Source organism: Peromyscus maniculatus, chromosome 3 (genome assembly GCF_049852395.1).
Source record: "Peromyscus maniculatus bairdii isolate BWxNUB_F1_BW_parent chromosome 3, HU_Pman_BW_mat_3.1, whole genome shotgun sequence".
In the NCBI taxonomy this organism is placed as follows: domain Eukaryota; kingdom Metazoa; phylum Chordata; class Mammalia; order Rodentia; family Cricetidae; genus Peromyscus; species Peromyscus maniculatus.
The window spans coordinates 163,181,785-163,205,469 of record NC_134854.1 but is presented as its reverse complement, the minus strand read 5'-3'; the positions used below and the strand labels follow the sequence as shown (position 1 = coordinate 163,205,469).

The 23,685-nt window shown below is 46.4% G+C and overlaps 1 protein-coding gene and 1 pseudogene across 1 annotated transcript in view; one reads left to right on the top strand and one right to left on the bottom strand.

Annotated features, from left to right (window-relative positions):
• Positions 1–6,411: 6,411 nt before the first annotated feature.
• The window catches only part of St8sia1 (ST8 alpha-N-acetyl-neuraminide alpha-2,8-sialyltransferase 1), a 144,414-nt gene continuing 127,140 nt past the window's right edge, over positions 6,412–23,685 (top strand). Inside the window, exon 1 of the mRNA XM_006990039.4 lies at positions 6,412–7,097. Coding sequence (XP_006990101.1) covers positions 6,862–7,097 — 236 coding nt within the window. The 5' untranslated portion in view covers positions 6,412–6,861. The remainder of the gene's footprint in view (positions 7,098–23,685) is intronic.
• Positions 21,203–21,960, bottom strand: LOC102911741 (enhancer of rudimentary homolog pseudogene; annotated as a pseudogene).

The window sequence follows — 23,685 nt, the reverse complement described above, 5'->3', positions numbered from 1 at the left end:
TGGTCATTGAGGCAATATGGTTACCTGACAAGAACATCTAAAGGAAGCTCGTGTGTGTATGTGTGTGTGTGTGTGTGTGTGTGTGTGTGTGTGTGTGTGTGTTTACATGGTATCTACAATCAGAAGCAACCCTCCACTACGTTCTACTAAGAGTCCCTCAAAAGTGTTACCTTTTGGCATCAGGTGACATCACAGCCAGTCTTCTGGAAGCATTGGCGTAGGAAGGACCATGCTAAAGACTTCAGCCCCAGGCTTTAGTGTCTAGAAACAAAGCCCCCAAAATCACCTGTGTGCTAGGCCAACAGACTCTGTGTTTGGGGGTGCCGCGATCTGCCTAACCTTCAGAGTCAGTCCCTGTGTTGGGGTACCATCTGTGTCAGTTACTTTTCTTGTTGATGTAACAGAACACCAGACAAACAGCTGACAGAAGAGAGTGTTTTCTTTGGTTCACAGTTCCAGAGTACAGTCCATCGTGGTGGGGAGGGCGCGGTGGCAGAAGCTTGAGATGGTGGGTCACGCTGCTTCCACAGCCAAGAAGCAGAGGGATGAGGCTAGGGCTCAGTTCGCTTTCTTCTTTTCGTTCAGTCCAGGAGGCCACGGAGGGTGCTGCACACATTCAGGGTGGGTCTTCCCTCTTGGATAGACCTCTCCAGAAATACGTTCACAGCCATGCCCATGGGTCTCCTGCTTGATTCATCAAGGTGATGAAGGAAACCAATGTCACACCAGATTTGTAGCTAAGTGAACTGCGTGTTAGCTGCATGGATCTGCTCTCCTTGGGGTCAGTCAGTGCTGTTCTCAAATCTGTGTGGGTTTCCTTCTCTGAGAGGGAGGCTCCTGTGTTCATCAATACCACAATAAACTTGCATTTTATAGTAGTTATTTTATTCTTAATTGTGTGTGCATGTGCTATGTGCACTAATGTAGCTGTCTGCAGAGGTCAGAGGTGTCTAATTCTCCTGGAGCTGCAGTTATAAGAGGTTGTGAACTACCAGACATGGGACTGGGACTTGAACTTGGATCCTCTGCAAGAGCAGTACTCTTAACCACTGAGCCATCTCTCCAGCCCCTCAACTTTCATTTGACTGTGATTGAATCAAAAATTTAATTCATCACATTGTTGGAATATACTGTAGAATTCAACGACCTTATAGAGAAAGTGATGTATCCATCCTTCCCATGCAAAAGGAAACTTTTCCTGAATGTCTTCTAAGATTAGGACAGAAAAGACAAAGTTGACCTAACCAAGGCTATGTCAGCAGCCACTCTCTTGGTCTGTTGGGTTTCTCCCATGACTACCATGATGGGGCCTTCACAGATTGATTTGGGCCACAATAAACAAGCCAGTTTATAGGAACTACTCACTAATTTCCCCCCACAGGACAAAGAGCATAGCTGTGAAGCAAGCTGTTGAAAATTAGCACACATCCACTGTATTTCTGGTTTTAATCACAATCTTCATTATCTTTAAATACATTTTATTATCTATATTTGAGACTTATAACATGATGTTATGGGATACACACAGAAGGTAAATTGGTCATATAATGTAGCAAAGTAACATACCATCATGTGTAGCTGCTTTCTTCGGAGATGAGCCATTAAAATCAACTTATTTCACAATAATCTCTAATACAATACAATTCAATTCAATTAATTATAGGTTAAAATCAACTTATTTCACAATAATCTCTAATACAATACAATTCTATTAATTATAGGTTAAAATCAACTTATTTCACAATAATGTCTAATACAATTCTATTCTATTAATTATAGTCCTGATGCTGTATTAGTTCTGTGGACTTAGTCATACTTTGACCTAAAATCTCCCTTTGTTACTTTATTCCTCATCTCTTGTCCCAGGTCACCACTGTTTTTTCTCTGATTGTTTTTCTAAAGATTCTTCACCTAAGGGCTGGGGAGATGCCCTAGAGGGTAAAATGCTTGCTATGCAAGCCTAATGACCTCAGTTCGGATCCTCACAGTGCACAACATGGTGGTGATGATGGCACACATGTGTGATCCCAGTGTTCCCATGGCACTATGGGAGGTGGAGACAGGAGGATCCCGGAAGTTCAAATGTCTGCTAGTCAGGTGTACTCAGTGGTGGACAAGAGGCTATCTCAGATGAGGTGGCAAGTCAGGTCTGACTCCTGAAGTTGTCAGACCTGAAAGGTTTGGTTTTGATCTGATATTTACCCTGCAGCAGCTTCGTTCTTGGTATCTAATAAACCCTGTCACCCCAGACTGTACCATGTCCAGTTAGTGTACAGCCATGGATCCCCAGTGGACATCAGGCCTGTCATCCTCTACCTGCTTAACAAGTGAGTGAACTAGCACCGGCTAACACCACCCTTCACCGCCAACCCCATCCCGTCATCCATCAGCAGCTGGAGCTAGCCTGTATGGCGGCCATTTTCCCACATCAGATCCTAACTGGGCACAGACTGGCCATGTGCTGGCTGTCATGTTTCTTTTACTTCCCCCATTAAATATGTGCTTTAATCCCATGGGATCAGACTCCTCCCTGAGCGTTAGTGATTAAATATCAAAGGGAACCTATACTCTCTTGATAACGGCAATGCTACTCATAGCAGTTGAGAAATGGAAACCTCCCAAATGTTCATCAACTGATGGGTGCAGAAAATGTGGTGCATATATACAACAGAGTCCTACTCGGCCATCGAAGGAGTGAAACCCTGTCATGTTTGGCAATGTGAATGAAAGTGGAGGTCATTACGTTAAACCAAACAAGCCAGGGTGGGTGTGGCGGCTCCCTATGGTAGTATCAAAGCTGGGGAGGTGGAGACATGCAGGTCCCTTGGGGTCCCTGGGAGCCTTCTGAGCCTGTTGTCAAGTTCTGGGCCTATGACAGCTGCTGTATCTCCCAAACACAGTGAGTGTCGCCTGAGGAATTACAATGTGGTTGCCCTTGGCTCTCTACACACGTGTGAACACATGCGCATAAACCTGCATGTACAATAAAACAGAACAAACGACTCAAGGACTGGGACACAGGTAAAATGGTGGCCGTGCTTTGCTGCAGGTTTTCATTTATGTGCTCATAATAAAATGGTTCGTTTTCATTGTCAAGTTCATTGCATCAAGGAATGCCTAGGGCATTGGTGAAGCACGCTTTGTGTGTCTGTGATGACATTTCCAGGCTATTAGATCACAAGGGCTCTAACTTAATTAGTGGTTTAATATTTTTTTCATGATTTCGTAATAGCATTATTGGGAGGAAGTGAAAGCCAGGAAGTGGGACATTTTTAAAGGAAGTAGGTCTCTGGGAGCAGCCACCATGTTCCACCTTACCTGGCCTGGGAACAACAGAGCCTGCCCCAGGAGACTAAACCCGCTGTGTCCACAAGCCAGCATCAGTCCTTCCTCTTCTAAGTGGCTTGAGTTGGGTGTTCTGTCACCTGGTAACCAACATACAGATTCATGAAACAAGTGTTATTTTAGGGATGAGAAGCACAGCTCAGGGCTTAGACGAATAGATTAGCACATGTAGCTAATAGGTAACAGATGGGATTTGAGCTAGCCTAGCCTGACACTGAGACTGGGGTTCAGTCTCAGAAACATTTATCGAGTTTAAAATGCCTTTTAGCCTTTGAGCAAACCCTGCATGTCCTCTTTATGCACTCAGATGTAGACTACAACAGAATTCTAAACCCCTTGCTGAAAGCCATTTAAATAAAGTTCCTGGATGTCAGGTAAGATATTTAATTTAAAACACTAAGACGCAGGAGTTTACACTTTGCCTTAAAATGGTGCTGAGTCAGAGGCCGTACATTTTATAGAACCTAAAGCAGTTGTTTCTTGCATTGGCATGGGATTAGGCTTGAACTGGCAGTTGGGCAAACATGAAGAATAAAAACTATCATACCTAATCTCCCCTAGTCATGTAAACACAGCTTGGGGAGTTCAAATGCAGGCCAAACTGCCTTACTACCCAGTGGCCAAGGAAGAATTCTGTGTGGAAAATGCTTACAACAGAAAAACTCACCCGAGAGCCTAATCATTAACCAGAATGATTAGAAAATTCTAGATGTATCCAGAGCAGGTCAAAGGAAATGGGAACAGGAATCACAAATACTTATTGAGCATGCATACTACAAATTCTGCTTTATTTTTATTTCATTTTGTTGTTGTTATTTTGTATGTGTGTCTGATGAACACATGAGTGTGAGCCTGCCTTTGCATGAATATGGAGGTCAGAGGGCACATGTCAGCCATCAACTCTCTCCATCTATGATGGGCTCTAGGGACAGAACTCCAGTCTTTGGGCTTGGATGCAAAGACTTTCACCCACTGAACCATCTTGTGGTTTAAAAGCTGGTGTTTTAGGTGGTCTGGGACCAGCATGTCGTTGAGGGAAAATTTAATGGCCACTTGACTTTAGATTTGTAGTCAGTAGATTTGTATGGAGGGAGCAAAACAGACTCACGTCTGTGGTCACTACAGGCTGCCAGACACGACACACTGAAGACTCGGAGAAGTAAAGGAAACACCATTGAAGCCATTGTTAATGCTACTGAGAACCAGGGAGTAAGATCAGAGAAAACTGGACCACGGGTAGGAAAAGAGGGAGCAAGGAGTGAGATGTCAGCGGCACAGTGGGTTCACATGCAATGCAGTACTAAATGCGATACAGTCCGGGGCCTCAGGTCGCCCCAATGACCCTTTGCTGGTTGGTATTTCATGTACTCTTCAGCTGTGTGGAGAGCTGGAGGAAGAGAAATTGGGATCATTTGGGCTTTGTTTAAATTATAGGGGAGGGGGAAGTGGTAGATGATGTGTCTATAGCCCTTGAAAGGTGGGAAACAGGTCTCCATCCTGTCTTCCTTTCTAGAATAGAGTAGGTTTGGGGTGGGAGGGAATCTCCATTTTATTTTAAGATTTATTTTATTTTTAAATTATGTGTCTGTAACTATGTGGAGGTATGTGTATGTATACAGGTGCCCCAGAGTGTGAAAAATCTCCCAGAACTGGATTTAACGCTGTGAGCTGCCTGCACCAAGTGTTGGGAACTGACACAGGTCCTCCACAAGATCAGCAAGCCTCTCTCCAGCAGCAAGGGTAATCTTTATTTTAACTAATGTTCCACTATGGGGGCTGCCGGCCCATGGGGGCATTGAGTGGTCCTCCTAAGAAAAGCATAATGATGTTGGTAGAATAACAGCCATCCGTGTTTGGTAAGTAACTGCCCCCAACATCTCAAGTTTCACTTCTCTGTGCTGGAAGGTGCTAGAAAAAGGCTGCAGGGCGCACACTAGTCAGTATGGACCGTCTAGAGTGCCGCTCATGGCTGAACAAATGGAACTGTGGTCTGAGATTTTGGCTGGGTGATGACTAAGCTGGCTGGTTTTGGAGGATGCAGACTTTCTTCTTTGTCCTTGTACAGGATGCTTAAGCAAATAGAATAGGCAGCCGCTAGGAGGTACCCGAGCTTTTCTGTCTTCTGCCTGGGCAAGCAGAAATGGCTTACAGTGAGTCCCTCCACTAGGCGGGTCCAGGCGGGTGGCACTTTTCCAAGGTCGCAGTTGTGATAAGCTTGCCATCGCAGCCCTTTAAGAATAAACAATTTTTTTTTTTTTTTTATTTATAGTGTCAGAGGAGGCGCTATCTCCCCCAAGGTCTGCTGGTTGGGACACCAACCATACATATGTGGACGCAGCTCTGCTCTCTGCAGGGTGGACACGAGGTGGCGGACCCCGGTGTGCATGCACCTCCCCTCGTGCCCACCAGCATCAGTGTGTGTGTGTGTGTGTGTGTGTGTGTGTGTGTGTGTGTGTGTGTGTTTATGCGCGTGCGTGCATGGAATCAGCTCGCGGACGGGCTGATCTGGTTAAGGGAGCTCAGGAAGGAATAAATCATCTCCAACCTCCTCGCTGCTCGTTTATAACCAATCAGTTGCAGAAAGGCGAGGGTGACAGCAGCCCGGGCGCACAGGGTGCGGGCCCCCAGTCTGTGCACACTCAGGGACAGATAAATGTGCGTGTGCATGCATGCACCAGAGGGGCCGTTGTTCTTATTGTCTGCCTTTCTCCGCAGAGAACAAGGGCAGCGGCGAGGGGCCTGCGCCCTGGGCTAGTGTTGCGGCCCCAAGCGGGTCGAAGGAGGCAATTTCGCGGGTGGGGGAGGGTGGAGGAGACCTTGATTTCCACCAATCCCGGGGCGCGTGTCTGCGGAGTCCAGGGCGCAGCGGAAGGCTGCGGCGCGCCGCTGAATGAACTGATGAGAGCGAGTTCTCAGCTTGCCCCTGAGGGGAGCGGAGCGAGGGTCCCGGCGGGCACGGCAGAGGCGCCGGGGGCGGGCTAGCGGTCCCGGGCCGCCGTGGAAATTTCCAAGGACTTGGCGCGGCTGGGAGAGCACGTCTTGGGGGGTGCCGGGCACCGCGGCGGCGCAGGAGGCGGGGGAAAGGGCGGTGCAGGGCGCAGGAGCATCTTTATCTGGAAGGGACACAGCGGGTCAGATGTCCCGGAGCCAGCCGCACCTCTTCCACGACCCCAGCCGAGGGCGGCTGTGATGCTGTAGTAAGGGCGGCAGCAGCTGGCCCCACTGCTCTCGCCCAAACCCCTCCGTCGCCTACCTCTGCAGGGAAAGGGACCATGGCTCGTGACTTGCCCGGAGGCCACTTCCTCTAGCAAGAAATCCGTGGGAAAAGTTGCATTGGCGAAGATCCTTGTAGCTGACCTCTGGGGCCGTGGTGGGGGTCCCCCAGCCCTGCGTGTGCATGCAAGAAAGCCAAAGGTGTGTGTGCATGGGGGGCCGGCCGTGGAGGCACCCACTCCTGCCACTTCGCCTGGCATTGTGCTGAGGCTCCCACGACCGACCCTGGATGCCGAGACTGTGATGAGCCCCTGCGGGCGGGCCCGGCGACACACGTCCAGAGGGGCCATGGCCATGCTGGCATGGAAGTTCCCGCGTACCCGGCTGCCCGTGGGAGCCAGTGCCCTCTGTGTAGTGGTCCTCTGTTGGCTCTACATCTTCCCTGTCTACCGGCTACCCAACGAGAAGGAGATCGTACAAGGGGTGCTGGCACAGCGCATGGCTTGGAGGAGGAACCAGACCGCTGCCAGGCTCTTCAGGTACCTACTGCTGGCCGCTGCTCCCTCCAGCATCCCTTCCTGCTAGGGTGCAGAGGACAGGGTCGTCTGTGAGGCTTCCATGTCCTGCTCCCTCTGTGCCATGCCCAACCTAGAGACTGAAGTCAGGGTCTCTGTCCCATCCCTTACACCAAGAGATGTATCAGGCACCTTTGCGTAAGCAAAGACGTGTTGTGTTATCATCCCCGAGTCTGCCTTCTATTGCAATTGGCCCAGCTCTGGTGAGAAGGGAGACCCAGGACAACTTAATCTCTGCTACTTTCAGAGAATTTATTTCTTGGACTCTGCAGATGTTTGGTGCTAAGAAGTAAGCTAGAAGCAGGTTCAGAGGCGTCTGGGGGCAAATGGTAATGTAAATCGAACATGCAGGAATGATAGGCAAGCCTCGGGTCAGAACCCCCTGAATTCCACGTCTTTGTGCCCCCACCTCTGTGGCTTTGTGCAGTGTGCCCATAGCGAGTCCGGAGCACAGAACCTGCTAAGCGCTGGGACTGCGTGATTTTTGTGTTGAAATTTCAAGAACTTTTTGATGACATATTTTTCTCTTCTGACCAGTTTTTTTTTTTTTTTTTTTTTTTTGGTAGAGCAAGTTACTAGCCCAAGGTCATTCATCATCTAGGACAAATGCAGGCGTAAAATCTTTACTGCTCTCGCGTTCCAAAGCTCCTGGCTTCGTTTTTCCCTTAGTTTAGACTCAGGAATGTTTCTGAGAGATGCATATGAGGGAAAGGCTTGAAATCGGAAAACAAACAAAACCCAAGGCCAGGTTTGAAGTAGGGACCACACAGAGCTGGTAGTTCCTCCTCTTGGGGGAGGTGTTACTTTAGGGAGCAGAAGACAGGTTCCTGCAGGGTTGGGTAGCTACACCCGAGCCAGCGCTGATAAAAATCCCTTTGCACTTTTCGGGCACCTTGGTGGAACTGGTGGGGGAACTGACTGACCAACCAAACCCACTGAATGACCACGCAGGGCAGTGTCTTCTCACCTCAGCCCCTGGTGCCAAGATGTTGTTGCCTTGCTGGACCCTTGTGATAGTGGTCTGAGGGAGGAGGTGACAGACAGGCAGGAGCCAATGGAAACCTTTCCCACTGATGTTATGAGCTAAAGTAAAATCTTTAAAAATATATAACTTCCCTCCTTAGGCCAACTTCTGGGAAGGCAGAGGTTGAATGGTCCTTCCAGAATCTCGATGAAGGCAGCTGACATTTCCTTTCAGATTTAGAGGGAAGAGCTTTTTTTTCTCCCCCTTCTTCACTCTGTCCTCAGTTGTTTTTAAAATAATTCCACTTCCCTTCAAAGTACACAAAGATGATTTACTCTGGGCTCTAAGGCAGGTGGGATACATACTACCCAGTGGCTCCTTACTGACTGAAGACTCTTTTCTGTTCGAGAAAAGGACAGAAATGAATTAAGAAATTTCCATTGGCTTGAAAGAACCTGGTAAATATATATATTGCCTTGTTAGAAAACACACACACACATACACACACGCATGAACATACATATACATACACACACACACATGCCTTGTTAGAAAATAGAAAATTTCTTTGAGAGGACTCGGCCAAGTGCAAAAGCTTTCGTAGTGTGATGAACACAGGCAAATGGTTTCTGAGATGCGCTTTCTCATTACTGTCTTTAACTTGGGGTGGTCTTCATCCTTTGACTTGCTTTCTGTGTTCAGAGAATGACTTACTTATGCCTATATACCATCAAATGTGCCTATGCACACATCTCTCAAAGTCAGTGTCTGTAAAAGTGTGCAAGAAGCACTTACTTCATTGAAAACAACTTAAACTTCAAATAGAGTCCAGAATTTGCACAATGCCTATGTCGTAGCCAGCCCCAGAGCACAGTCTCTTCAGCAAATTACTTAACTCTTGGAATCTTGGCTTTCTTATTTACAAAATGCAGACAATACTATCTCCTTCCCAGGGTTGTGCTGTGGTTTAAATTGAAAAGAGGATTACCCGGTGTCTGGTACCTTGTGTATCCAGAAAATGATCCATCTGTGGTTATCATACACTCTAACCTCCTGCATATGTTACCATGTTCGGGGACACTTCTGGCCTGCCTGGAGGAGTTCCCATCATGTCGCCTGTCACATTTATAGACATATTTGTCCATGCTTCCCTCCTTGCTCACATTGATTAAATTAATAGACAGACAGAAAGTTTGGAAAGACTTGAGAAATTTTATTTTTGTTAAGCTAAAACACGTTTTTGTCTCGAACATTTATAAAATTCCTCACTTTTTAGACATCTGCCTGACTAGTCCGTGGACGGGAGTATGTGTTTGTGATAGACAGGTGAGCCAGGGGTCTCGGTGGCGCTGCAGAGCCTCATTTTTGGAAACACATACCTTTGTTAGTCTAGTCTTAAACATCTTCACAGATACAAAGATGTGTGCACATACTGACAATGCGTATTTATGTGAGGAGATAGACACAAACTTGTTGATGAACCTGGAAAACTATCATATATGTATGTACACATATAGAGATGTACGTATAAGCATGTTTTTGCAGTCACCCAGCCAATACCTAGTGCATGACTTCTGTGTACCTTCTATGGGTCAGGCCCATAGGACCCAAATGCATAGGGTGGAAGAGCTAATCTCTCACTAGGGACATATGACAAAGCAAATAAGTAAATGAATTGGAAGCACCATTCAAGTGGTGGCAATGAAAGACCTCCCTGTGTTTGCAACCCTGCATCTCAGATGCTGTTTCACTCACTGGATCCCCACTGGTTTTTCTGATTCACTTTTCCTGCCCTGGAACCTGTGGGTCGACTTCTCTGATGGGGGAAGTCTGGAAGACAGCAGCCTGGCAGTCCAGAGCTGTGGAGGTTGTGAACTGAGGAGGGGCTGGTGGAGTAGCCAGCCTCATTCTGGAAGCCCAGGCTCGCTCCTCCTGCTCCTGTGGACAGACTGCTCATGTGGCGGGGAGTGCTGAGCTAGAGGAGTGCTTATGTCTCTGGGAGCTCCTGACCCAATCCATTTGCTCTTCAGAAATGAGCCCCCACCAGGACTTCTGTGTAAGGCTTTTTTCTTAGCACCGGGCACTGTAGCCAAACTCACCAACCAGTGCCAGCTCCGTGAGGGCCTTATATGTGTTGTCTTCCAAGAGGACTTACGTACTATTGATTTAGGAGTATAACTATTTTGCTTGCATGCATGTGCACCACTTGCATGTCCACAGAGGACAGAAGAAGGCATCGGATCTTCTGGAACTGGAGTCGTAGAAGGTTGTGAGTTGGGTCCTGGGAACTGAACTCGGGTCCTCCACAAGAGCATCAAGCGCTCTTTACTGCTTAGCTAACTTTCCAGCGCTCTTCCTGATCTGTCAACTTCAATTCCCTTGAGAAACTTGTTAAAATGGATAAAGGTGAATGCTTCTTGATTCCTAAAACAGAAGGATTTTCTGGACTCCTGCGGGAGGAACAAACCTAGATGGATATGGATGTAACCAGTTGGATGTTGAGGCACCTGAGAGAGGAAGCATGCCTGAGGGAAAGCACTGGGAAGGGTTCAAATGTGGCTGTGCCCCTTCCTACATGTGGCTCATTGGTGAGGCAAAGAACTCTCACAGCTTCCTTCCCTGACTTGTGAATAAGACATGTGAAGATTCTGCAAGGGCTGTAGTGACATGAAAGTATAGACAGAACACTAGCCACATCTGTATGGTTCTGAGGCCTGGCAACAGAAACATCAGCCAGGCACTGGGAAGTTCACAAAACTTGCTACTTGAACTTCAAGTGAGAGGAGAAATTGGTTTCAGAGAGGAGATGGGGTTTGTTATAAGCCTTGAAGAAGAGTAAAATGGGGTGGTGGGTGGAAGGCTGTTTTTAGCAGAGATGGAAGTATGTGATTGCTGTGTGTAATGCCCTCAAGCTACCAATGAAGACTCAGGTGACAGGCTGACTTGGAGGTCAGTAGAAGCCTGGTTCCAATCTCCAAATGCCTTTAAGGCTGTTCCTTGTGAGATAGAGACTGATAGTGTGATTACCACCAGGAAATTTAGGGGACAGAAGTTGTACTAATCCATCAAAATGTCTGTGTGTATGAACACAAATGCAGAGCGAATGTGTGTGGGTGCATGTGCACATGTGTGTACATGCATGTAGATGCCAGAAGTCAACCTCAGGTGTCGTTCTTGAAACACTATCTACCTTTGTTTGTTTTCTGTCTCTGAACCTGGAGCTCACCAAGTAGGCTAGGCTGGGTGGCCATTGAGCAACAGGAATCCTGCTCTCTGTGCCTCTCCTGCTGTGGGGGCTCAAAACTTCAGACATTTCCACACTGTCCTGGTGAGAAGGGTGTAGCTGTCAGTGCCTGGCATGCACATACAATGTCTGACATGTTAAGGGATTATGGAATCAACTTTGAAAAAGTTTCTTGGGAACAAGTTGGCATCATAAGTTTTGAAGTTAAGAGACTAAGCTAGAAGCTGTGTGTCCGTACATCCTTGTAGTCTCAACACTTAGCAGATTGTGACAGGTGAGAATCGTGAGTTTAAGGCCACATAGAGAGACTGTCTCAAAAGCAAGCAAGCAAGCAAACAAAATCCAAACCAAAATAAAATGTTACAGTTATGTTATGGCTTAAAATATGGAGGGGCTTAGCAATAATCATCATAGAAAAAAATCTACCATTAAGATTTATTGGATATAAAATGTACCTGGCCTCATTCTTAGCACTTGTCCTTAAAGCAACTCTATAAAGTAGATTTTTAAAACAACACTTTGTTTTACAGATGAGACTATGGGAGTCAGAGAGATCCAGGAACCAAAAGGTGGAGTTGGATTTCCAATGTGGAGCTGTGTAATTTAAGCCTCTAGCTCATTCTCTGGTGATGGTGGGCAACGGTGGCATGGCCTGTGCCTTTTCTAATCAGATCTTGATTTCCTGGGTCTCTCTGTTGTCACCCTCCACCCAGTCCGATCTGTAGAGTAACACTGGGCTCGTCATTATCCTGGAAACACAGCAGGCTGTGTTGATGTTGTGCATCTTTCCTCTGGCCTGGGCTTTCCTTCCCCAGGATCACATCATCTTGTACTTCACCAGTCTACTTCCGGGTCACCTCTGGGGAGTGTGTGACAGGGACTGCTCACAGTGCTTCTGACATTAGCTCCGAATAACCCCATAGCACCCGGGCTGTGGTTGCTCTTGAACAAGACAGTCTTCATTGCCTGCAGGCCTGTAAAAATGTTTCTTGTAGGATTGCTCTGAGATCAGTTTAGGTAATGCATTGGGAATGCCCACAACTGGATCTAGCATGTAACTGATGCTCAGACCCTGGACACGCCTCATCTTGGCTTTCTTTAGTCTTTTCCCCTCCTGGGCTGTGTTTAAAGCATCTTCACTGTTTTCTCCTCCTCCTCCTCTTCTCTGTTCTCTGTTCTCTTATCTTTGGTGTGGATGCAGCTGCAGGTGTGTCAGGATAGCCCCACTTTTCACTGTGAGGCCAAGTCTCTGGTTTGGGGACACTGCATGTACCGAGCTTCTTGGGATTCACCTGGCTCCACCTCCCATCTCACCACAAGGCTCCTGGGATTGAAGATGCAGGGTTCTATCCCCATACCTTGCATCTGGGGATTCAAACTCAGATCCTCACCCTGGCATGGCAAGAACCATTTCCCCAGTCCTTCTCTGTCTCCTTCATGCCATGTACATGTGATTGAAGCTACTGGGAAGACTGAGTCAGGAAGTTCAAGACTTGCCTGGGCTCTGGAGTAATTTTCAACTACATCAAGACCCTGCCTCAAGAGGAATTGGCATGCAGTGGAGTTTTTGTCTAGAATGTATAACGGTCCTGAGTTCAATTTCTCACAAAAGAGAGAGGGCTATTTTAAAAAAATTAATTGGACTAACCAAGTGATTATGTATGTCAGTTTTGGGTGTAGCCTGTTTGAAGTCGTGGGTCATCTTGGAATGATGCTGACTTCCTGTCCTCCCTAGAGTAGCCCAGGCTGGCCTTGAGTTCATTGTGTAGTGGAAGCTAGCCTTGCACTCCTGATCCTCCCATTTCTACTTCCCTCCCACGTGCTGGAATTTCAAATAATTCATTTAGGCCTTTGGGGTCTTGATCATTGGTGTCCACTAACCTTGAGGGAGATTAGGTGCTGACTGAATAATTACTAAGTAATAGTCATGTCTTGGGGCACATTTTATGCCTATGTTGTCCCTTCAGTGAAGGGATACATGGCAGTAGAGTGTGACCCTATGATGTACTCTACTTTCCATACTGGGTACTGAAGAAGCTGTACCGTGGCTCGTGGCCTGCTGAGGAAGACAGCAGACCTAGTATAAGTTATCAGCCATTTGCTCATTACCCACACCTCCTGTCAGAATGCTTCTTATGGGCTAATGTGGGGAGGGGGATGCAAGGAATCAAAATGGGGTGTTGTTGTTGTTTTTATCTTTTTGGGGGGCCCGCCACTCAGCTCCCAAATAAATCACACACAGAGGTTCATTCTTAATTATCAATGCCTGGTCTTAGCTTGGTTTGTTTCTTATCAGCTTTTCTTAATTTTAAATAATCTCATCTACCTTTTGTCTCTGGGCTTTTTCCTTTTCTTACTTCTGTACTTTCATTCTTACTCTGTGGCTGGCTGGGTGGCTGGGTGGCTGGGTGGTTGGGTGGTTGGTCCTTAGTGTCCCCCTCTCCTTGTTCTCTTACTCTTTCTTCTTGCTCCTCCCAGATTTCTCCTTCTATATATTCTCTCAGCCTTCCAGCCCCACTTGTCCTTTCTCCTGCCTCGCTATTGGCTGTCCAGCTCTTTATTAGACCATCAGGTGTTCTAGACAGGCACAGTAACACAGCTTCACAGAGTTAAACAAATGCAACATAAAAGAATGCAACACATCTTGGCATCATCAAACAAATGTTCCACAGCACAAACAAATATAACACACCTTATAATAATGTTTTACTACAACGGGGTCCTAGACTTTATAAAATCCGAAGTCTAGTAACATTGGTTAAATAATGAAAAACTGAATCATGAGCCTAGCAGTGCACACCTGTAATCCCAGCACTCTGGAGGATTTCTATGAGTTTGAGGGCAGCCTGGGCTACATAATAAGGCCCCCATCTAAATCTCTCTCCAATAACAACAACATTTTAAATTAAAAAAAAAGAAAGAAATTAACTGAAATAGTGCCCCAAGGGATGCAGTCTGTCAGCTTTAGGTAATTATGATAATTTTGAAGCAGTTGATTGGTCTGTCTGTCTGGGGAACCATTTTCTATTGTGTCACTGAGATAGAAGCAAGCCAAACAGCAGGGTTGTGTGTGGAAGCTGGATCCAGAGGTGCACGCTTACACTTCACACCAGCTGAGGCCCCCTACTGGAGCCTTCCATGTGGCTGTGCAGAGAACAGACCGACGAGAAGCACTCATTTCAGTGACTTGATTGATATGAGAAATACATACATGATTTCATGTTCCCCGTGTTCATTTAAGCATTTCATAGTGTTACTATCTGTCTGATTTTTGGAAATAATACACATTTAAAATGCAGTAAAAAGGAGAAAAAAAAGTCTTAATGCTGTTAGTGGTACTTAGTGTAAACAAATTGGTTTGCATGCGTCTCTATTATTCCTCAGTGTATATTTTGTATACTTAGCTTAATATATTCCTTTATCCACTCACGACCATACTTACTGCCATTTTGTCATGTACCTGTTATTTTCAAAATTGTGATAATACAGCTTTATGATTTTTATTTTGAAAAAAAAATAACATTTATTGTGAGTTTTTTGTTATTGTTGTTTTCAAGAAGTTACCATATTAGAACAGCTAGCTTTTATAAAAGGCAATTCACATTGCTGCTGGAAAAGTTGTACATTGGCCCTTTAAAATGTTTTCTGTGTATTTGTGAGTGGTTTTATATATATTCCCTTCAAAGAACTATGCTTTGTGGCTGAGGACGTGGCTCAGTTGGTAAATGCTTGCCTAGCATGCATGAAGCCTAGGTTGAAACCCAAGAACTCCTTGAACTGGATTTGTTGATACACAGCTGTCATCCCAGGACTTGCAAGATGGAGGCAGAAGACTCAGGAATTCAAGATCATCAGAGCTGGGCTGGGATGCCTGAAACCCTGTCTCCGAGGGGGCCAGGTGGGTGGGATTCTGCTTTCAAAGTATTGAAGGTAACACTGTTTTTAAGATAAGTGACATCTAGGGAGCTTTCCCGGACCTGTCCTTTCAGACGTTCTGTGTGTTTCTAGGTGTTTGTAAAACACCTTGACCTAGAGCATCCACTACAGATGCTTACTAGTAAAAGCATCTCATTGGCATCCTTTTTGCGTGCTTGTTTGTGAGACAGGGTCTCACCTTGTAGCCTTCAGATTCAGCATAGTCCTCTTGCCTCAGCCTCCCAGGTGCTGGGGTTGCAGGTTGAACCATCACAGCTGGCTAAGAATTCACACCTTGGCAGCCTTGCTCCTACCATCCGCCCCGAACTGCCTCAGACAGTTGCTCATAGAATGTAATTGACTTTGGCCAAGGGCACTTCGGGTTTTTCCATCTTTGAAAAGAGCAGAGGGTAACTGCATAAGTCGCGGCACACAATGACTATTAGAGTGGTGAAATTCCCCTCAGGTGAATTTTCAAGAGGTCAAAGCCACTAGAAAGTTTCCACACACTGGATCCCTGCCTGGTGCTGGCCCTCCCCGTGGAGGGCCTTTATTTGGGGCCATGGTACACATGGCTATCTCTCCCCATTACCCTCGCCATTCCCGTACAGAGGGTAGTTAGCACTGGCTCCATCAACAGGAAAATAACAGTGCCTTATCCAATCCTTGCCATCATGTTTTTTTCTACGTCTTAAGTAATTAGACTGTAATATAAAAATAAAAATGACCTTACTTCAAGTTGAAGTTGAAATGTCGATGCAAGAGAAAAGTAGCTCAGATAAAATAGAAACATCGTAAATTGCGACTGTAGTTTTGGGAGTCACTTCGTAAAATTAGAAGTGTGGAGAGTGACTCTGAAAGAGGGTGATGTTGGGTTATAAAGGTACAAAAACCCATAATGACCTTTAATTGGGTCAGCATTTGGAGGTTGTATGCTATACAGAGAGAGGCCATCGGCATCCTCTATCACTGTCCTGTATCATCTTTTGTCCTATGTAAAATGACTGGCCAACTATCCCCTCTGATATTTGGGGGCTGTATTCAGAGCTGTTTATGTTTCTCTGTCTCACCCCATCCGTCACTCTCACCAAATGTGGGCATGCCATGTATTTGATGTCTAATAAGGATTTGTTGGGTGGATAGAAATGTCTGGTACCTGTGAGATAGGGTTCCACTGATGATCCAACAGATTCCAACTCACTCAGCACAGCTTCATTCATGACTTTCTGAACAAGATCTACTCAGTGTCCTCCTGTTCCAGATACTGTTGAAAAGCCCCAAGGACACAGGCTTCACCCATACGAGCAGATGAGCACATGGCATGTCAATGAAGGCCAGCAGCATCCTCCAGTCCCACAGCTGTGCTGTTTCTTTTTGAGACAGATTTACTACATAACCCAGGCTAGCCCGGGACTCATCCCCTGCTTCTGTCTTCTGAGTGCTGGGATTACAAATATGGGCTACCACATCTGACTTTCTTCCTTTTTTGGAGACAGAGTATAATGCGGCTCAGGATGGTCTCAAATAAGTAACTCTCAAATAAACTCACTATGTTGCCAAGGATGACTTTAAACTCCTGATCCTCCTGCCTCTACCTCCCGAGTGTGCAAATTACAGGCTTGCATGCCCATGTTCAGCGTATGTGGTCTTTGGAGTGGAACCCAGGTTCCTGTGCATGCTAGGCAAGCATCTACTAATTGGGCTATGTCTCCAGTTTTGAACTCTTTTTATTATTTTTTAAATGGGAGAAAAAAAATAAGCACACATTCAATGTTACTTTCAGAACTTCATTGTGTATGTCTGTGTTTGGTACAGTACAGAGAGGGCCCAGCCCCTTCTACTTCATTTGATTCTAGGCCAAGGCTGGAGGTGGGAGGTCTTAGAATATCTATTGACTCTGAGCAACATGTGAAAAGTTAGAGGGAGAAGCACTTTAAAACAGGAACAGAGCTGGGTGGTGGTGGCACACGCCTTTAATCCCAGCACTCGGGAGGCAGAGGCAGGCAGATCTCTGTGAGTTCGAGGCCAGCCTGGGCTACAGAGTGAGTTCCAGGAAAGACTCCAAAAACTACACAGAGAAACCCTGTCTCGAAAAAAGAAAACAAAACCAACCAAACAAACAAATAAAAACAGGAGCAGATATCATTCCACAGGGGAAGCTAAGCCCAGTCACCCATAGAACACAGCCTGGGGTACAGGCTGGCTTGGGTGAGAACACTCAGAGCCCAGGCCATTGCTGTACTGGCCCCGCCACCTGGGGTAAGGAAGGGAGAGCTGGGCAGTAAGACCCTTGGAGCTGGAATGAGAGGCTCAGTTTGGAGTAAAAACAAAAACGTAATTTTTCCACTCTATTTTTGAGATGGGGTTTTCTGTAGTCCAGGCTGGCCCGGAACTCCCATCTCATTACTTGTAGCCCTATCAACTACCAACTAGCCAGTTCCCAATCCTTCTGCCTCCACCTCCCAAGTTTTGGGATTCTAGGTGTTTACCACCATGTCTGGCTGGCTCACTTTTTTTAAATAACAGCTCTAATGTATTGTGTGACAAAACTCTTCCTAGGGAGACACAGCACATGGCTACCCACTCCAGACAGGGAGCCCACAGCAGACCAAAGACAGATACCACCAAAGCCCAACTTGGTGAATGATGGGATTGATTGGGGTTACTTACAGAAGCAGAAATGACTCACAGACAGCTGCATCGTCATCAGACCCCAGCATGGGTGGCAGTTCACAAAAACCGGGAGACCTGAAGTACACGGCATAGCAACATGTAGCTCTACAGGTTGGAGAGTGTCCTTCCCAAGTGATTCTGGTCTAAATGTCTTTTAGACATCATAGATGATTTTTTGCTGCTTCCAGAGGGCTGGTCTGGTCTCAGAGTCTCCCTTGTAGTTCTGCTTCTCTCTGTTGGAAAGTACCCCAGCTTTTATTGCTTCATCTGGTGGTGAGTGGATCTGGTCAGTTTTAGGAACTTCCTGCGCTGTTTTGAGTTGTTTATCTTCCCCTTTAAAGAGCTTTCCTGTGCCATCTCCAGTGCCCCTCCTCACCCCCCCTCCCACTACCCTACTTAGCCGTTTTGATGGATCTCTGGCCTCCTTGGTCCCTGTTGATTTGAACACTGGCCGTGGGTGAGTCCCTCCTTTACCTGTTCACAAGCTGCCTTCTTAGGAGAACTCTTGAGCACACTACCCACAAGGGGCTGCCCCTTCCTCTCCAGGCTGGGGGTGTCGCCTTGGCTTGTCACTGCCCCACCCTCAGTGGGCTGCAGCATCTCCTTCATTTCTCCCTTGGCTTTCTTCACAGCCCAGAAACAGTATTTCGATCCGGGGAAGGAATGCCTGTTGCTCCTTGCTGTAAATGCCCTTGATATTCACTATGACTGGTTTGGAGCCTCCCATAATTCTCTTCCCTGCAATCAAGGAAGAAGAACCGTGTTTTCCCTCTGCCTCTGGAGAAGTAGTAGCCATGACTTAGAAACAGGACACTCCATCGCCACCAGGGTGGTTCTGTGGGGGCTTGGCTTCAGTTTCCAGAGAAGAGGGGATGCAATGTCGTATTTTGATACAATTGTGTGCTGAGTTGTATCTTCACACCCACAAGCACTCTACCACATAGGCACACTCTAAGCAGAGCACATGGTGCTCAGTCTCTCCCTCTGGCTCCTTCCCCTCCCCCTCCCCTTGTTTCCTCCCACTCCTCCCCTCCTCCTCCCCTCCTCCTCTGCCCTCTTTCCTGTCCTCTCTGAGACTGTGTCATGCTTCCTTGCCTAGTGGTATCTCCCACTGCCAGCTCTTTCTTGCTGTTTCTCCTGGCCCAGGGAGCTCAGGAGTAGACCGTGTCTCCAGACCAACCGAAAGTAATACCTGCATCTCTAGCTTGAAACCCCACGGAAAATCTTGTGACAAAAATGCAAGTTTCAGTAAAGAAGCTGTAAGATTGCTCCTTGTGTGTCAGGTTCCAAGATTTATCACTTGTACACAGTCCAAAAACTTTTAAAATAGAGATGCAATATGGGAAATCAAGTTTGGATTTAATTAACATTTACCAAGCCCCAATTATGTATAAGCACCATGCACAGGCTGTCTGTGCAGTGCGTTAGTTGGTTTAACCCTGGATCTTTAGCTTCGTTTTGCAGACAATGATTTCTAGTAGTATAGGTGTTTATTCTGTGGTTACTCTATGTCAGTTCTGTGTTAAGCATTATATGTATAGTGCTACTTTTAACCATCGCAAGAACTGGGTGAGGAACATATTTGTTGCCCCTCTTTTACAGAGAAGCAGGCTATGACTATTTGCTCAAGATGGTTGCTGCTGGCAGTGACCTGAATTCAAGGAATGCCCAGTGTTGCTCTCTCTGAAAGGTTCTGGGTGGAGGCTGATATCAGCCCGGTATCCCTGTAGGATGGCATCACCCTGGTGGCCCTGTAGGATGACATCATCCTGGTGGCCCTGTAGGATGACATCACCCTGGTGGTCCTGTAGGATGACATCATCCTGGTGGTCCTGTAGGATGACACCCTCCTGGTGTCCCTGTAGAATGACATCACCCTGGTGGTCCTGTAGGATGACATCACCCTGGTGGCCCTGTAGGATGACATCACCCTGGTGGCCCTGTAGGATGACATCATCCTGGTGGCCCTGTAGGATGACATCACCCTGGTGGCCCTGTAGGATGACATCACCCTGGTGGCCCTGTAGGATGACATAATCCTTGTGGTCCTGTAGTATTGCACTTATCCTAAATGGTCTTTTATTTTTTTTTTTTTTTTTTTTTTTTTTTTTTTTTTTTGGTTTTTCGAGACAGGGTTTCTCTGTGTAGCTTTGCGCCTTTCCTGGAGCTCACTTGGTAGCCCAGGCTGGCCTCGAACTCACAGAGATCCGCCTGGCTCTGCCTCCCGAGTGCTGGGATTAAAGGCGTGCGCCACCGACGCCCGGCCTAAATGGTCTTTTAATAAAAACCTGGAGCCAGACATTGGGGTAAATGCTGAAAGAGCAGAGAGACAAAGGAACAAGCCACAGCCACTTCTCATCTCACCAACTCCTCAGCCTGTTTCCACGAATCCTCAGACTGAATGCCTGAGTCCTCAGCCAAAAAAGCCTAATTCCTGTCTCCTCCCGCCTTATACTCCTTTCTCTGCCCAGCTATACCATTTCCCCTCTCAGCCTTTTTAGTGCTGGGATTAAAGGCATGTGACTCCCAAGTACTGGGATTAAGGGTGTGTGCCACCACTTCCTGGCTCCGTTTCTTTTAGACTGGATTAATCTCATGTAGTCCAGGGTGGCCTTGAACTTGCAGAGATCCATCTGGATCTCTGCCTCGGCCTCTTGAGTGCTAGGATTAAAGGTGTGTGCCACCACTGCCTGACCTCTATGTTTAATCTAGTGGCTGGCTCTGTCCTCTGATCTTCAGGCAAATTTTATAAGAGTACAACAAAATATGACCATATTGTAGGATGATGTCATCCTGGTGGTCCTGTAAGATGACACCCTCCTGGTGGCCCCACAGGATGGTTCTTCTATTGGTGGAGAGACTGAAGCCCATGAACCTTAAGGAACTTAGCTAAGGTCATACAGTTGGTAATGGCCTTCCATGAGGGCCCAGAACTTCCTTTTCACGGGAGAATAGTGTTTAGTCCTCACACTGAGGGTTTCAGTTGAACTCTGGTAATTAATCCTTCCACTGCAGTCTTGCTATTTTTTATTTTATTTTTTTTCTTTTGAGATAGGGTCTCACTTTGTAGCCTAGGCTGGCCTATTGCTCACTATGTAGTCCAGGTTAGCTCAGAACTCTGTGGCTACCCTTTCAAGCCCAGCCCCTCCAAGTACTGGGATTCCAGATGTGAGCCACATACCAGCTGCCGCACATTTCTCCGGGAGGGTAAATCTCAGAGGACAATTAACACCGCCCATTGCTTTTCACTTTCTCTAATGGTGTGGGTTTTTTTTTTTTTTTACAGAACATTTTTTATTTTTCACTAAGACTTTTCCAGAGGACATAACTAAGCTTATCACCATCCCTACCCCCACAAAGGGTTAGTGCACTCACTACTGTAAAGCAGATACAAACAGTTTCCAGGACTGGAACCAACCTTAACTGGCAAAGAACACTTTCTCTCTGAATTATCATAAAAATGTTTAAGTAAAAAAAGAAAGGAAAGGAGCAAAGGGGCAATGGTGGTTTCAGAATGAAAAGATCATTCACTGTCATGTCATACATTCAATCTTGGCTCTAGTAACAAAATGGAAACAGGATTACTATCATACAAAATGTTCACTACAGCACACTGTATGCACCTGTTCCAAGCCCACCCTCAGCCCCCAGTGCTTCCAACTCAACTACTTCCCAGCCTGTTGGGCCTGTCGACGAAGGAGCACGTAGATCTTCTCTTTGATTCAGTCTTTGTTATAAGGCTGGTACGTCTGTGTATCAGCTCAGTAAACAAGACAGCTGAGATCTGCCAGATCATCGATAAAGTCAAACAACTGACTGATATCGTATGTGACGGAGGGGTTGTTGGGATTCATTCTCTTCAGATGTTCTTCATACATTTTACAAACACCTTCCATGCACTCATTCACAGACTCATAGTCAGCGTAAGTCCTGCCTTCTGGTCTCTTGGTAGGCTGTACCAACAAAATGGTGTGAGACATCGCGCCAAACGCTTTGCTGCAGCCACCGCTAACACCGCTACCGCCGCACATGAGCTCCATGGTGTGGTTTTGATGTTACCTTTGTCAAGGGTTCTATGCATAAAACCAAAGCCATGGGCCTTCACCAAGGCAGGAAGCGGCTGTCTCCTTCCTTCTGCATCTGTCTGATGTCTCTGGTTGAAACTTAGTGAAGAATTCTTTTGTTGTCCTAACTTCCTCTCTGCCCTGGCCTCCTCTCCTCCTGCCTTTGGCATCTCTGAGACATGTGCCGTGGGAACATGTTGTTAACCGTGCTGTGGCCGCAGGGCTGGAGCCTGTACTCCTGTGAGAAGCAGGCGAGAGACAGCTGAGCACAGAGAGGTTCTGTGCTCTGTGAAAGTGTTGTTTCTTTCAGTTTGCTCGGCTGGGGAAATCCTCAGGGACTTTTTTGGGGCTGTAATGTTACTCAGGAAGAGAGCTGAGAGATGTCATGCACATGTGTAAAATAAACTCTTGTATTCTTACACTAAAACTTATAGAAGGGTGCTAGGTGGTGTAGAAGCTGGCTGGATCTTATCCCTACAGGTCAGGAGCATTAGACTTCCATGTGTCCTTCTGGGTTGTTCTCTCTAGCTCATTATCCAAGCTTGGACCCTTGAGGTGGAATCTACAGTTTTGCCAGGACCGCTGGCATGAGTGAGGGCTATTTTAAACAAACAAGGCTGTATAATCCCCTTCCTACAGATGAGTTTATATGCCTATATCATCAACATCTACGTCTGTCTGTCAGTCAGTCTACTATATTATCATCTGTATCTTTCCTCTAATCTATTATCTATTCATTATCTAGCATCTATTTATTTGTTCTCTATTATTTACCTAGTTATCTATCATCTATCAGTCCATTTGCTATCTGTGTCTAGCATCTATTATCTATCACTATTTATCTTAGCATGAATCCTAATTGGTCTTATTAATAAAACCCCGGAGTCCGATATCAGGGTGAAAGCTGGAAGATCAGAGAAGCAGAGCAGCAGCCACTCGAGTTCTTACCTCGACTGAATCCTCAGCCTGAAAGGGACCAAGCTCCCTTTTCCTCCCGCCTTATTTTCCTTTCTCCACCCACCCTATCACTTCCTGTCTCCACCTCCCTAGTGCTGGGATCAAAGGTGTGTGCCACCACTGCCTGTCTCTGTTTCTCCTTTAGCCCGGATCAATCTTGTGTAGCCCAGGGTGGCCTTGAACTCACAGAGATCAGACAACCTCTACCTCCTGAGTGCTGGGGTTAAAGGTGTGTGTGCCACCACTGCCTGGCCTCTATGGTTAACTAGTGGCTTAGCTCTGCCCTCTGATCATCAGGCAAGTAAAATCACAAATGAAATATCACCACACTTATCTATTATCTATCCATTCCACCTAGCATCCATTTATCTATTTCCTATAATTTATCTAGTTATCTATCATCTACATATCATTTGTCATCTAACTCTATCAATCATCTATTGTTTATAATTTATCAACTATCCTATATTTATCATCTATGTATCTATCACCTATCTTCTGTCATGTGTCTATTATTTATCCCATATACTGATGATGTGCAGCCTCCAGGATGGCTCCCGGTTTCCCGGCGTCCCCTCTCTGGCACCCATGCCCTGTGTTGTCCTCTCTCATTTTGAGAGTGGGCTGCATTTAGTGACTCACTTCTGAAACAGAACAGAATACTGCAGAAACGATGGTGCGTCACTCCGAGACTGGGTTAGGAGCCGCCGTGGCTTCATTTGGATGGCCTCCTTC